The sequence below is a fragment of the Amphiprion ocellaris genome, chromosome 6 (genome assembly GCF_022539595.1).
Source record: "Amphiprion ocellaris isolate individual 3 ecotype Okinawa chromosome 6, ASM2253959v1, whole genome shotgun sequence".
Lineage (NCBI taxonomy): Eukaryota > Metazoa > Chordata > Actinopteri > Pomacentridae > Amphiprion > Amphiprion ocellaris.
The window spans coordinates 38,032,691-38,047,509 of record NC_072771.1 but is presented as its reverse complement, the minus strand read 5'-3'; the positions used below and the strand labels follow the sequence as shown (position 1 = coordinate 38,047,509).

Genomic DNA, 14,819 nt, shown 5'->3' with positions numbered 1-14,819 from the left:
TCAGTGACAGAAAGAGCGACAGAAAGGAAAAAAGAATGCAGAAAAATGAAAGTGGAAGAAGAGAAAACCCTCTTTAACAGCCAATAAAACTCTCTTCAATTATTATGGAGTACGACACACCTGCTCAGACCAACTGACATCCCTGTAGGCACAAGCCTAGTCCCTGCAAGTACACAAATGATGGCACTTCAAGTAACATTCATTTCACATGTTAAGCTGAGTGTTGCAGTCGTATGTGCTGTAGCATGAAATAACTAGAGAGCTGACGCCTTCTTTCTGGACTCACTTTGGCTCAAAACAACCACAGCTGAGCAGTTTGTCAAAGTTATAGCCAAACATCTTCGTATGCACATTTCTGACACCTCATCAGTTCTTCTTTCAAACATGAATGTAATGTAAATTCATATATTATGGCCGTGGGGAGGACGTTGAGGACTGCTACCTCCTATGGTGCGTAACAGTACACATGGACTAAGTTCACCACAGATGTAGTCATCTGTGCCAGCTGGGTCGGACATAATTTTACTTTTGTGTACCAGCAGACTGTGCTTGTTGCCTTAAAGCTCTCTAATTCCACCGAAAGTCAGGGCTGACCTAAAAAACACTTCTTTAGGCAGAGCATGCTCTAAAATGGGGATGGGAGAGATAAATTACGTTTGGGATTGAAAGTTTACTTGATAATTACATTAGACATTTTTTTAGATATTGATAAAGCTTTATAAAGACAGAACTGACAACTTAGACCTTTTTTGACTGTTTAGATGAGATGGTCTTATGCAGGGCAAGTGATGCATTCAGTCAACAATGCTCTAAGACTGTGCCAGGAAACGGGACTTAGAAGAAATGAGGGCTACATCCACACTAGCATGTTTTCAAACAGAAACAACCCTTACTATAAACTGAAATTTCACTGGGCAGACAGGTGCTGCTGTAAACAGAAAACATGTTTGTTGCTAAGATAATACAGTGGGGAAAGAATGGCAACAGCAGAAAGTCCTGAGATTTCTTTGCTTAATCTGACAGTAAAAAGGAACTGCTACTGAAAGTACGTAATATAGGCTGATGTTTTCTGGGGGTTTTTCTCGCAAAAGTCACTAAAGCATCACCAATCACACACGGACATCTGACTCAATCAGAAAGCATATGTGGGTGCCCATGTCAGTACTGTGGACACGAGGCAAAAGTTCTGCGTTTAAAAGCAAAAAAAGTATGACTGTGGACATAGAAAAAGTTAATTACCTGAGTAATCAGTGAGGCTCTCAGAGAAACATTTCATCAACTTATTGTCATATAATGCACCACATTGGCAGGGAAAAATTCAAATTGTAATCGTAATCCTGTTTTAAACCCTGAAAACTCCTGCTTCTCCCCTGCTATTTTATTTTTTAAACATCTCTACTTAGATCATCCAAGTGTCGCTCCCATAATAAGACATAAAACAGCATTTGCTATTTTATGACTATTTCTAAATAAAAATATTTTGGACAAAAGACTGTTTTGTAATGGCAGAACCAGCACAGTCATGCAGTCTTGTGTCTTCAGTGCAACAGCAATGTGTAACAAATGAAAAGCCTCCCAAGCAAAAAGCAAATAAAATCAGTCTGTTCTGCTTCAGTTAATATATTCATGCTTACAATGGTTACACTTTAAGTGTTCCATATATCTTTCAACGATGATATTTAATCCCCTGAAGATTAATGCTCATGGCATTTCAAATTATCTTGAGTGCAAACACATGCAAAAAACCATTTCATCCATCTGAAAGTGCAAAGGGTGCAAAAAAAAACCTCTTTAAGAGTTAAGGCATAGACAGTTTTTATGAAATGTGCACAAGTAATACTGCACTGACAACAAGGATATGGTCAGAGTGTCAAAATTACAGTTCATTCTCTGTTGTTAATAATCAACAAAAACAAGGAACAGGAAACATGAGGTGAGACAGCAGATGGATGCAGCTTTTAGAATGAAATCGGCATTGTGTCTAGACTCCCTGCATGCACTCACTGGCAGAAGTGAATTTGCTTGCAGAACTAACACTGCTGACAGAAAAGCACTCCTTTGATATTTTCTCTTGAACATCCCAAAACACACCCACATGGATTTTATGATGAGTGCATACAAACAAGCAAGCACACACTACGCACCCATCATCCAACAGACACAGCTCTGGTTCTCTACAAGTTTACAAGTCTACTCAACACCAGCATCACCTCCAGCGATTTTTTTAGAGAAAGCCTCGTAATGATAAACAAAAAAGATACTAAGTAACCCTATGAACCCCAAAACCTGCCAGCGGGTTTAAAAAGCATGCTACACTTTAAAAAAATTGACAAAATTAGGCTATTTTTCAGAGCCAGAAACTGTGAAACAGAAAGAATCATCAAACTGTTCATGAACTACAAGCGTGCAACCTCCACTTTTATCAGAAAAATTACCCAAATATAAGCTAAAATTGTGATATCATTACATTAAAATCACTTTGCTCTACATGCTTCATTTAAAAAAACAAACATCAAAAATAGGTAATTTGCACTGGATTCTTTAAAAAACAAAAAATTCTGAACTCCTCTCTGCATCTGTGAAGCCACAGCTAACACAGCTGTGACCAGCAGTCATACGACAAAAATTCTGGAACTTTTCAGCCGAACTGCAGCAACAGGGCAGAGAGAAGACAAGAATGGAAACAAATGGAAGTAGTAAAATAGTAGTCAAATACAATTTACATACTGCAATACTCGACTCTCTGGGTGGCAGTGGCTCAGGTGGCAGAGCGAGTAGTCCTCTAATCGCAAGGTTTGGCGGTTCAATCAATCAATTATTTATGCCATTTTGACCTTATACTGCACAAAAGGTATTTATAGGTGGTAGTGCTGTTTCCATAGAGGTGCAGGACTTCATATTGCAGTGAAAAATGAGTCCACAATGAGCAAAAATGTGACAGGAGCAAAAAAACACCCAGAAACACAACAGAAACCAGCATATTCACCGTAATTTATTGGTTGTTGTTTGTAATTTTTCAGCAATGAGTCCGGCTTAAGTCATGAAGTCGGGTTTAATGGTGCCACATAACTAAAACTGCTTCATGTTTGTTTAGTAAATACTCTCCTAGTGAGTGCTGCTTCCTCCCAGGGAAATGTCTTGGATGTAAGTGGGCGAGCATGTACGATAAGAGAATAGATACTCCAAAAAATATCACATCAGAAGGAGCATTACATAACAAACCTGCATCTTGTGAATGTATTACAAAAGATCTTTCAAACAGAATCATTCTGGGCTGCAAAGGCTCCATGTAAACCTACAGCTTACTGAAGTGTAGCTATCACTTTCATTACTGTTAATAGCAGGAGAACAGAGCCAATGACAGGGTACTAGCAAGAGGGAAAGAGTAGCACAATGAGGATGATAGACAGAGAAGTGGAAAGTTGTCTTTCTCTGACGTTTATAGCCCCTCGGTCTCCACGCTTGACTGCCTGCAGATCTCTCCTAATTGACCACAAAGGATTGTATTCCCCCCCTCGACTACCAACACAACCTCCAACATACACGTGTTTGTGCACACTCACACAAACACTCACACACCGTGTCGAGCCCCTGGCATTCACCCGCTAACACAGTTGGCAGGAATCCAATTATCCTCCATTGACTGCAGAGATTAATTGAAAATAACTCATTACGCTCCTCGAGGACATTCCAAATGAGTCAGATTTCAATTTGACTTGTAAGCTGACCGCAATTTGAAGAGTCAGACTCCAACTATCACAGAGCTTAAGTCATCTGTGCAAGAGTGGCCTTCAAGACAGAGAAAGAGGGCGATGGCAAGAGAGAAACTCCAACTACAAACCTAAACCCTGCAGGGAAACAGACTTTCAAACAACGCCACTGTTCTCAGCTCTTACTTTTCTTGTTTTTCTTTTTCCAGCACGTCTCTTTTTCATGATGATCTCAAGGTCACAGGAATCTTATCATGCCACTATGACTCATAAACTCCCTACTACTACTAGATTATGTTGGCAAAAAACAGACTGAAGCTCAGTGTGCTGTTGCACTCAGTGTAGTCAGTGCTGGAGATAAGTGTGTCAGCTAAATGAATAAAATGTAAATATATGCAGGAGGATGAAAACCAAGGAAACACATCCTGTGATGTTATCTTTCCATGAGCATGACTGGCATCCTTCTATATAAACTGTTCTGTTTGACCTCTTGACCCCAGCTATTAAAGCTTTTTTTTTTTTTTTTTTTTTTTTTTTACAGTTTATTATCAGCGTTTTGGTAGTAACTGGGAGGACGTAGACTAAAAATGTGTTGATTTTATTCCATTGTGCGTCCAACAGGTGGTGATTTTAATATAAGAAAATACTGGTGTCTACACATTAGAAAGCTTGACCTCTTGCAGCAAATATAGCACAAAAAGAGCTTTCAGAGTAACAAGAAAAATTAGGATAAAATGCAAATAATCCCATTGTATGCGCCCGCAACACATCTGATGCCAACAATAAACAGTGGGCGGATATTTTGACGCAACGGATCACAAAGCTCACTGTTCCGATCTTCTCACAGCTTTTGAGTCGCAGATCATAACTTTTTTCGCATCAGCATAAACACATAAAACTGTCACTGTGAACTGCTTTTAACATGTGCTGTTTAGGTGAACACCACAGATGCAGAGAATAATCCACAAATTGATTAGCTGTCAACTATTATATTAAGAAGTTTGAATGATTTTTAAGAGAAAAAATGTTCAATTTGAATATTTTGCAGCTTCTTTACTCCTCTGGGACAGTAAACTAAACATCTGCGAGCACAACAAGACCTTTGAGGACGCCATCTTGGAGGTTAGGAAACACTGATGAACATTTTCCACTATTTTCTGACATTTTATATACAAAAGAACTAACCGATTCATCAAGGAAATAATTTAAAGATAAATTAACAATGGAAATAATCATTAGTGCAGCTCTAGTGAACACAGAAATGCTGTGTATCTTTTCACTGCACAAAGGGATTTAGGGAAATATTCCTCACTGTGTCAGAGATATGCTTTCAGTGTAACTATGCATAAAGTATCTAGTGAAATTTTATGAGCTTGGTGAAGAGGTGGAGCATCGCCACTTAAATTCTGGTGCAGATTCCGGTCTGTCTGTTTAAAATTGGATGGTAAGCCACTAGCAGCGATGGATCACGGTGCTTCGTAGTGCTCTGTTGCTGCTTTAAAAAGTGGCATCAGCAGCAAAATTGTACTACTGACTATAATGATTAAACTTTGCTATTAATCCGTGGTTCACACGGATGCCCAAGCATCAGCTGGGAACGTGCACGATGATCAACCATGCTCTGATACACGCCTAATCTTTGATTCTAAGTGATAAAAGGTTGGTTGTTTTTGCCCTGCATCCTCCACATCTCATGTGTCCATCAGCTGTCTGGTTCCTCAGCGATGTCTTTGTCTGTTTATACAGGATGAGCTTCTATAGATGATGATCTTGTCTCTGACTTTCCATTCACCCACACTATGGGACTATCACCACTCATACTATTCATTTCAAATACATCACAGTGGAAATTAAAAAGCCTCCTGTGTGCTCCAGGATTGTGCTTAATAGACATTTTTCATTAAGTGGATAAATCACTACTGTGTTATATCCATTTCCATTGCTCTCAGGCAAAAACAGGCATCAGCTTATAAGAAGATAACAACCCTTACAGATTACAGCCATTTAATTTGAAGCAGGAACTAATGTGGCATAATTCAGTCATACTGCGTAAACTGTGCATTTCCTCCTTTTCCAATGTCATCATACTAAATTAAACCAAAATCAAACCCATCGCATTAAACTAAAAGTAACCCAAGAACGATCCTAGTAATAATGTACTCAAAGGAAAATCCTTAAAATCAGAGCTGGCGATGGAAAAATAAACGTGTAGTTGCATTTATGCGACAGTGCTGCCACTCCCAGGAGTCAAGGGGGTGGAGTGGGCTGGACTGGATGAGTGGCAGGTCTCATCAAGGCCACTCCTGCTACCCAGACTGCCCCTCCACCCAATACTGTAACCAAGGGTGGGGGGGGGCAAATCTAGGTCAGTAGCTGGGGCACTGTCTGCATGTGAGGCACTGCTGGTGCTGGTGTGCTGCAAAAAAAAAAAAGAATGTCACGGTTTGCGGCAGTGAATATTCTGTAGATTTGTTTTTAAGTAGCTCTATAAAGACCACCGGTTTCATGAGGGAAAAAAGGAATTCTAAATGATATTGCCATTTAATACAGGAACCCATGTGGATGTCTTGCATATAATCCTATTTTGTATTCATAGGAATTTGTCTTTGGGGTGATTTTCACAGCGGAGGAACCCAAATGCAGTCTCAGCTTAATGCTTTTTACGTTCATTTGCATTGCAGAAATCTTTGTAAGAAACACACCCACCCCTCCTCCTCTATGAATGGCAACCATACACACACACACACACACACACACACACACACACACACACACACACACACACACACACACACACACACACACACACACACACACACACACACACACACACACACACACACACACACACACACACACACACACACACACACACACACACACACACACACACACAGCATAGACACAAAAGGAGGGCCAACCGGCAGGGAGCCACACAGCGGTCAGATTAATGCAGACTAATGACAGAGGCAGTGCACTGCAAAGTGTAAACCTGCCCCGTGGACCAGATGAAAGGCACACTCCAAATGGATTCCACAGTTGGCTAATGTAATTTTACTCAGGCAGAAAGTGGCTGAGTCAGCTAGACTCCTCATAAATGACAACATGGAAACAGAATTTTCTTCAGGCAGGCTTCAATCCTGCTTTTAACCCAGCTGAGCTAATCCTAAATTCATTCTGAAAGATCAGATATCAGGCAGTCAGTGTCAGCTACCACCAACATGATGTCGGCTTCTCCTGTGTTAACAATGGAAAATACACCATAAAACCTGCAATTGCACTTTATTTTCTTTGCACATCCTCATTTTATGACGCTTTATGAAAAATAGCCCTTGACCGTAAAGCTGTACAGTGATTTTTCACTTTCCCTACACAACAAGAGGAAAGTCAACTGAGAGCTGCTAGGCCAAATTACAGTGTAATTAGTATGGGCTTCGGTTTAAAGGTTTTCACTCAATTTGTGGTTCAGAAGATGTGTTAAAAGCACTTATTGAAATATAATTCTCAGGTAAACAATGCTTATTTCTGGCAAAAAAAAACATATATAAAAGGTATACACATTTGTCTTTAGAAATCAGTATTATTTCCAATAACCAATGAATTTGTTCAGTCAATTAAATGTTAAAATTACTAAAAAAAAAATAATTCCCTGTCAATGGTGAATCTTCTGCATCTTATTTTTGTATGACCAACAAAAAAACTACAAAAATTTCACTTTCCAATGCTGTACAACAGAGAAAAGATTAAACAAATAAATCTACCATCTGATCCTCGATTGCAGCTCGATAATACAATAAATCTTGTCATTTTATGTTTTTGTTTTTATTATTACAAAGCTTTTACATATATTTTGTATTTTGCACTGTATGGCCTGCACCTTACCTTTCGTTGCACTTGTTGCAATGACAATAAAGTGAATCTGAATCTGATCTCTAAATGCACAATATAACAGCTGAACCACACGAACTATAAGGCCTGGGAGCCTCGTGGGAAAAGAACTACAGGCCACAGAAGCCCTAAGGTAAGAGTGTTTTTATCCCTGCAGCCTGACAGCCACACACTTTATCACCACTATTAAACCTTTAAACACTCCAACGATGCTTCACCCTTCACTTCACCATCATTTTGAGTAGGCATCAAATAGAAGACCCTTTGAGATGCCAGTAGCTGTAATATCTTCAGTAATTCCCTGCTGATCTGAGCCATGAAGTGAGAATTTTCTGCCAATCTGTGAGGCAATTAGAGAGATCTTCTGAGCACAGATGTGGTCAGTGCTTGACTTTTTAAAGGAAAGGGTTTGGAGGAGATCAGCAGCAGTGGCTATTTCAGCCAGGAGAGCCACGACACAGACTAACTGTCATCTTTTTGGACACATTTCAACAGGGAGAATTTGACCACTGGTGCATCTGCCTTTGGAATTATCACACTTTTTCCAAGGCAGCTCTGCAAATAACAACTTGATGCCTCCTCTGGAGGCTCAACAGCTAACCCGCTGTGACACCAGCAATTCTCTGCATGACACTTCATTTTGCACTTCCAATAATGCCAGTCCTTGAGTTGCCTTCTGTAAGGCTTGAAAAATTGGGCAAGTTATCACACACATAAACACACTGTTCAGAGAAGGCTGAGAAAGACTGACTGAGATCATGAGGTGATTAAATCAAGATCAACCAATCATTCTGAAAAATGTGAAGGCTTGAAAGGCTTTCACAGAGTTTCCAGTGGCCGCTGAGACACTTTGAGGCAGGATAATATAAGATCAGAGCATAAATGTGGCCCAAAAACACAGTCTTTTTGCTCAGTTCTACAGCTATGTTGCCTCTTCAACAGCCTCTTCTTCGTTATGCTGCTTATATGCTCACTGTGGCTAGACACTAATGAAGGTTAGATGCTTGGTTTCACCAGGCATCAGTCCTGCCAAGCATAAACTCCTAAGCAGGCAGTGTCAGTGTCAGTGAAAGGATAAAGTCACTGCTTGGTTGATTTCCAATTTTCCCATTTTGCCAAACCAAACGGGCCTCAATCCAAGTCGAGCCAGTGTCAGGCCTGAAGTACAGTCGGATCAAAAGGCTCTCTGTCTGTAAGCATGTGAGGCTCTATAGCACAGGTCATGCTGCCAATGAACAGACAGACTCACAAGCTTTCATCATTAACTAACACTGGCTTATTCCAAAGGTCATCAGAGTTTAAGTATGCAAAAGAATACGTGGGGAAAAAATTGTAAACACAGCATGATCATAGCAATCATTGTATTCTCTACTTTTCTTGTGAGGCGTGCAGTAAGTCTGATTCAGCAAACTCTCTTAACTGTATGCAGAGGTGCTCATTTGTCAGCTTTGATGACAAACAAAATCCGTGGCTCCAACTATACAAGCACAATAACTGAATATTAACCATGATTACAATTTTGGCTCCTTTTTTTTTTACCTTTGAACGTGATTCAGCGCAATGTTGAACATTTGTATGAGGCACTGCTCAACAAATGAGTCATTTCTGGTAAATTTTTTAAAATCAATTGCCTCTTGGAGAGGCACTGAATTCAGGTGAAAATCATCTTAAATCATATTTTGATTCAAGGATGTGTACATCAGCAGGAATGCAGCACAACCGTACTGCAATAAAAAGATCTCATCCTTAGTAATTGTGATAAATAATCGTGATCTCAATATTGATCAAAATTATTCCAATGTTGGCCATAATTGTCCAGCCCTACAGCTGACTACATAAGATTACTGGTTTATGTGCAAAAAGTTGCTCAAAAGTAAAAGCAAGAGTGCAGATTTAAAAAATTAAAAAACAGTTGTGAACTTTAGGAAATTAGAATATACTGTGAGAGGTATAAAGAAGAGAAAATTCACTTGCTCAGTCAATTCAAGTACACTGACATCACTTCTACACACAACTGCTGTACAAATGTGCTGCAAAACAAGGTGTATGTCTTTTATAACCACTGACATATCAATCTTTTCTGTTCTTGAGTAGATATTACAGGATGTATTTTCAAACTCTGGCTAATGCTATATATTCAGCAGACCTTGAGCTTCCCCCAAGCCATGCATAATTCTTCTCTCTCATAAAGAAATCAAACCCTTCCAAAGGCGACTTGTGCAATACTCTATCTGGGCTGCGCTCCACTGGAACACTCTCAAAATAGAAGCGTGTATGGCCGCTTTTATTACAGAATTGAGACGTTTATTAAAATATTTACAATATTTCAACACTCCAAATGTTGGAACATTCTGGATTATTCCACCACGATGGTGGACAACTTGGTTGAAACACTCTATTCTCCAGCAGAGAACAGATCCTGATGCTGGAACGATCGCTCTCACGTAGCCGTCTCTTTACCTCCAGACAGAAATTCAATCCTATTACACAAAGCTCCCCAATCGTCTCCATTACCAAAGTATCACACTGAAGCAGTCTGCTCTGACCCACAGAGCAGGAAGGTGAACACTAGAAGGAGAGATGCCATAAAAGCCCCGGAGACCAGAAAACAACTGGTTGATTATTACCAGTACGGTGTCTCTGTCACTTTAATAACCACAAAGATCTATTTCCATGTTTCTAACTGGCTGTGAAGAAGGCATCCGCAATCCAGTGTTATGACAAATACACCCTCGCTTGGGTTATTTCAATATTTACTATTATGTCAGCATGAAAACAAGACAGCTACCTGTTTTGACACTGTGGTTTCATATTTAACAGGACAGCACCGCAAATCAAGGATATCGCTCACTCTGCTCTGTCATTTGAGCTGTTCTCCAGACAACAAACAACCCGAATATCTTGTAAACAGACTCAAGTATACTTTATTTGTCAGACTGTTGTATCTATATTCAACTCCTTAACTCCCACTGTCAGCATCCACCTTTGACCAAACATAAATTGAATGAAGTGAAGCCAGAATGTAAATCCTCTGCCTGTAAGGAACCACAGTGATATCATCAATGCCCTCCTACAATAAATCTCCCTGAAGAGGCAGCTACAGTAACAAACGCTAACCGCTTCATCACTGCCAACAATGCATTATGGACTGCATTAATCAGAGCCTATCAGATACACTCACTGAGGGGGATGCATGTCCTGGTGGCCACACAGCAACGGAGTGTGTGCACAGATGCATGCATGTTTGAGTGAGAGCCTGCATGGACATAGATTAGGACTGAACTTTTGGAGAGACACATTAAGGAGGAGTCTGGCCATCCTCGCTCAGTTAATTTGCTCCACTAAGCACTTAATTTCCTGCATTCTGGTGAATGTTTATGCAGTAATTTGTGCCTTCAATGCAACAATTCATCGTGGAAATGTCTTCATGTAAAAGAAAACAGTGAGAAAATGTTAAAGGTTTTTCAAATGCACGTGGATGAAATCTACACCAATGACTGAGACTATGGACTCCACCTGCCTGCATGCAGAGTTGTGGGAGTAACATGGCATCTTATGGACACTCATTAGACTACACTAGTTGGGTTAAATTTCAGGCTGCACGTTATATACTTTCGCCATCAAGATCGCGACTGCAGGAAGTGCAAAGTGAACTAAGTTGATACACAAAGAAAACCTGCACAGTTCCCATTTTTCATGACTAATCAACAAGAGAAGTCTGCCTGATAGAGCATAATTTACTCTGATTTGGGTTGATTTGAGTCTGAATTTCCAAGGCAAAGAGTTTGTTGACATGCAGGCTCAACATGTGCACAGCAAACTGAGCAACGAACAGGAGAGCAACACTGAAAGGGAAGATTTGTTTGCATAACGATCACAGAAATATTTGGGCTACAGAAAGCATGATGTTGACCAAAAACAGGTACTCTGTCGACAGTGTTTTTCGAATGTTGCCACTGCACAAGGCACCACGACTAAATCAACACCACAAAGCTCTGTACAACGATTGCAAAGGCAAATCTGAACGTCATGCAAAGCAAATATCACTATTTGGGATGCTTTTGTCAATGATAAACCATATGAGGTTCTAAAAGGCTTGCACCCAAAAAAAACCCCAATACAGTTACTCAATCCATGTGGCGAAACTTCTAGCATTGTTTCATCATATCATGATATATATCATAGAAAAGCAAAGTATCTCAACGTCATTTTTTACCAATATCATGCAACCCTACTTATCTTTTCGGCTTTTGTATGTGTTAGACAAATGAGATACGACTTCCTTAGTCATTTTCTTATTCACTATTAATAGTGCAAGGCTAAACGCAACTTCAACACTTTGCAAACAGAGTTATTCAAGTCACATTGCAATAAATACTGCAGAAAATTGGTGCTTATTGGTGGACTTTCTTATTCAATATTAATGCCTCAAGCCTAATTGTAACTTTGCCAGTGTGCAAACACGGTTCTTCATGTCACCTGGTGACATTTCGTTGCATTTCCTTATTAAATTGCAATATATATTGCTGAAAAACAAAACATAGTAATGTAAGTTTTCTAGAATATCGTGCAACCCTATTTGCAGCTCCTCATATCTTTTCAGCTTTTGTATGTATTAGATGCATGAGATAGAACTTGCTAGCAAATTTCTTGTTCAATATTAATATTGCTGTCCTAAATGCAACTTTGACGCTTTGCAAACAGAATTATATTGCAATATTTACCGCAGAAACTAAGTATCGCAATGTCATCTACACCTTCTTATAAAGCTTTTGTATGTGATAAATAAACAAGACACAACTGGCTAATTAGTGACCCTTACATGTGCTTATTGGATGATTTTCATATATACTATTAATACTGCAAGCCTAAATGCAGCTTAGACACTTTGCGAATAGAGTTATTCAAGCCATATCGCAATCAATATTGCAGAAAAATAAATGTTATTCTGTTTTTTTCCGGTATGGTGTAGCCTTATATCCTGCTCCTGTTTTCTTTTTGTCTGTTAGACAAGTGATCTATAACTTGCTAAATAGTCAGCCTTATGTGCTTATTGGTGTATTTTCTTTTTCACCATTAACGTCTCAATCCTAAATGCAACTTCACACACTTTCCTAAGAGATTCATTCAAGTCATCTGGTGCAAATTCCAGTACCATCTTATATCACAATACATATCTCAGGAAACCTAACATCACGATGCCAGTCCTCTCCAGAATGTGTGAAACTGCTGCATGCAAACTGAGTTCATATGATCTAAATTATCCCAAAAAATCCCCACATTCCTCCTCCCTTCCTCCTCACACCTCAGCCATGAAAATAGGGAAGTTCATGCGCACTAGAAATAAGACACAGACATTAGTAAAAATAAATAAAAAACTTACCTCCCCAGCTCGTCTCCGATTTCGTAAAATTCCTCAACATTTTCCGGGTTGAAAACAGTCATGATGTCCAGGCACTTTTCACCTCCAGACCTCAGGCTCCGAAAACGCACGACACACACCGGGTCTTCACAGCTCCAGCATCCCTACCAGCAGCCTCCGGTCTGGGCAGGGCTGCAGCCGTGGATCCTCCTCATGCTGGAGCTTCCAGGACCAACAGGGAGGAGACAGAAGACAGGAAAAAAACACAATCAAGTAGGAGAGGTTTACTGTGTGGATAAAAGAAAAAAAGGTGGGCGTTCGGTCAACAAAAGGAGCGGAGCGGTGAACCTGCAACCTCCGGGGCGCCGTCACGATTCCCGGAGCTTTTTCCTCCCGGTCCCCCTACTCTCTGCTCTTTTCCCGGGCAGTTGTTTGAATTATTATTGGGGCTGCTAGCTTTAAGGGATAAAACAAGCATAGGTATGTGGATAGGAATGCAAATAAGCCCCGATGAAAGCTTGGTGTAGCCACGGGAAACACGCTAACCAGCCTCCCCCTCTGGGTCCCAGCAGGGAAAATGACCGCTGAGTGAAGTCACATCGGCTGCTATCTTCCGAGGAACCACCGTGAACAGGTGTAACGACAAAAAAAGTCACCTTTCCCCTTTAGAAAAAAATATTCAACACCCAATTGAGCTTCTCCCGGTTATAAACCCCACACTAGCCGGTGTATTTCCCCCTGCATCTTGAAATCAACATTAGCTCAGTATGTTTCTGCGACCGTTACTGGGTCTTTCTTGAAGCGACAGAAATTGGATGAATGTACCGTAAAGTAGCTTACAGCTTTCCGGTGTGTGTCCCGCCGCCAAACGTAGCCCCACAATTCACGCGTTGTTTTTTTCTCTCTATTTTGCGAGGAAAAGCCCGTGACCCGGGTCTGGCTCACGGAAGACAAAATGCTGGCGTGAAACGGGAGAATTCAACGTTAACAATGTAAGGCAGTCTGGTCCTGGCGCTGTGTTCAAGGTCTGCGGGAAATGAGCGGGGGAGTAGCCGTTGGAGCGGCCAGGAAGAGGCGGAGCAATTAGTTTGCGTTTTGCTGTTAGCGAAACCACTGTAGCACAAAACAACTGTCAGTAAAACAGAAATAAATAGCCACGTTCTTCTAAAATTAACGCATTTTACCTGCAATTTGTGCGCTAACCTGAATGCCATGAAAATGGCATTTTACCGCGAGGAAGTTGGAATTACCGAGTCTTTCCGTGCTACAAACGCATCACCGGTGTGTCGGTTCCCTCGGTCGCAGGAGGGCAGCAAACCTTTCGCTTTTATTCTAATCACTAAGAATGAGAATTTGTGGCTTGCTTATATATTTTTTTGGCATTAAAATGTTCATTACAGTACCTTGTTCTATTTTACGTTTGAAAATCTCACATCGCCGCAGCGTATTGTACATTTTAAGTGTGCATTTTCACCTTTTTAATGAAATTTGCAGTTATATTGTAAATCTAATAACATTTTTATGATCACAAGCTCAATATCAGACATATTGAATAGTAGATAATTCAGTTTTTATTTTCCCCCCATTTCTCCTGACTTTTGAACGGAAAAAGTTTATTGCAACTCAACAGTTTATTATATTTTAGACAAATGTGTTTCTTAAGTTCAGTTAGGAATTAAAATGATAAAATGAAAGTTTTTGGCATTTATACTTATTATATATTTAGTTATTATATATATATATATATATATATATATATATATATATATATATATATATATATATATATATATATATATATATATATATATATATATATATATATATATATATATATATATATATATATATATATATAT

The 14,819-nt window shown here is 39.7% G+C and overlaps 1 protein-coding gene across 2 annotated transcripts in view; it reads right to left on the bottom strand.

Moving 5' to 3' along the window:
* The window catches only part of dapk1 (death-associated protein kinase 1), a 100,530-nt gene extending 86,541 nt beyond the window's left edge, over positions 1 to 13,989 (bottom strand). Inside the window, exons 1-2 of one of the 2 annotated variants that reach the window (XM_055011479.1) lie at positions 13,786 to 13,989; positions 12,982 to 13,182 (exon numbers count right to left, since the gene is read on the bottom strand). In XM_055011479.1, coding sequence (XP_054867454.1) covers positions 12,982 to 13,043 — 62 coding nt within the window. In that variant the 5' untranslated portion in view covers positions 13,044 to 13,182; positions 13,786 to 13,989. The remainder of the gene's footprint in view (positions 1 to 12,981; positions 13,183 to 13,785) is intronic. The other variant, XM_055011478.1, reaches the window with a different exon arrangement.
* Positions 13,990 to 14,819: the final 830 nt, after the last annotated feature.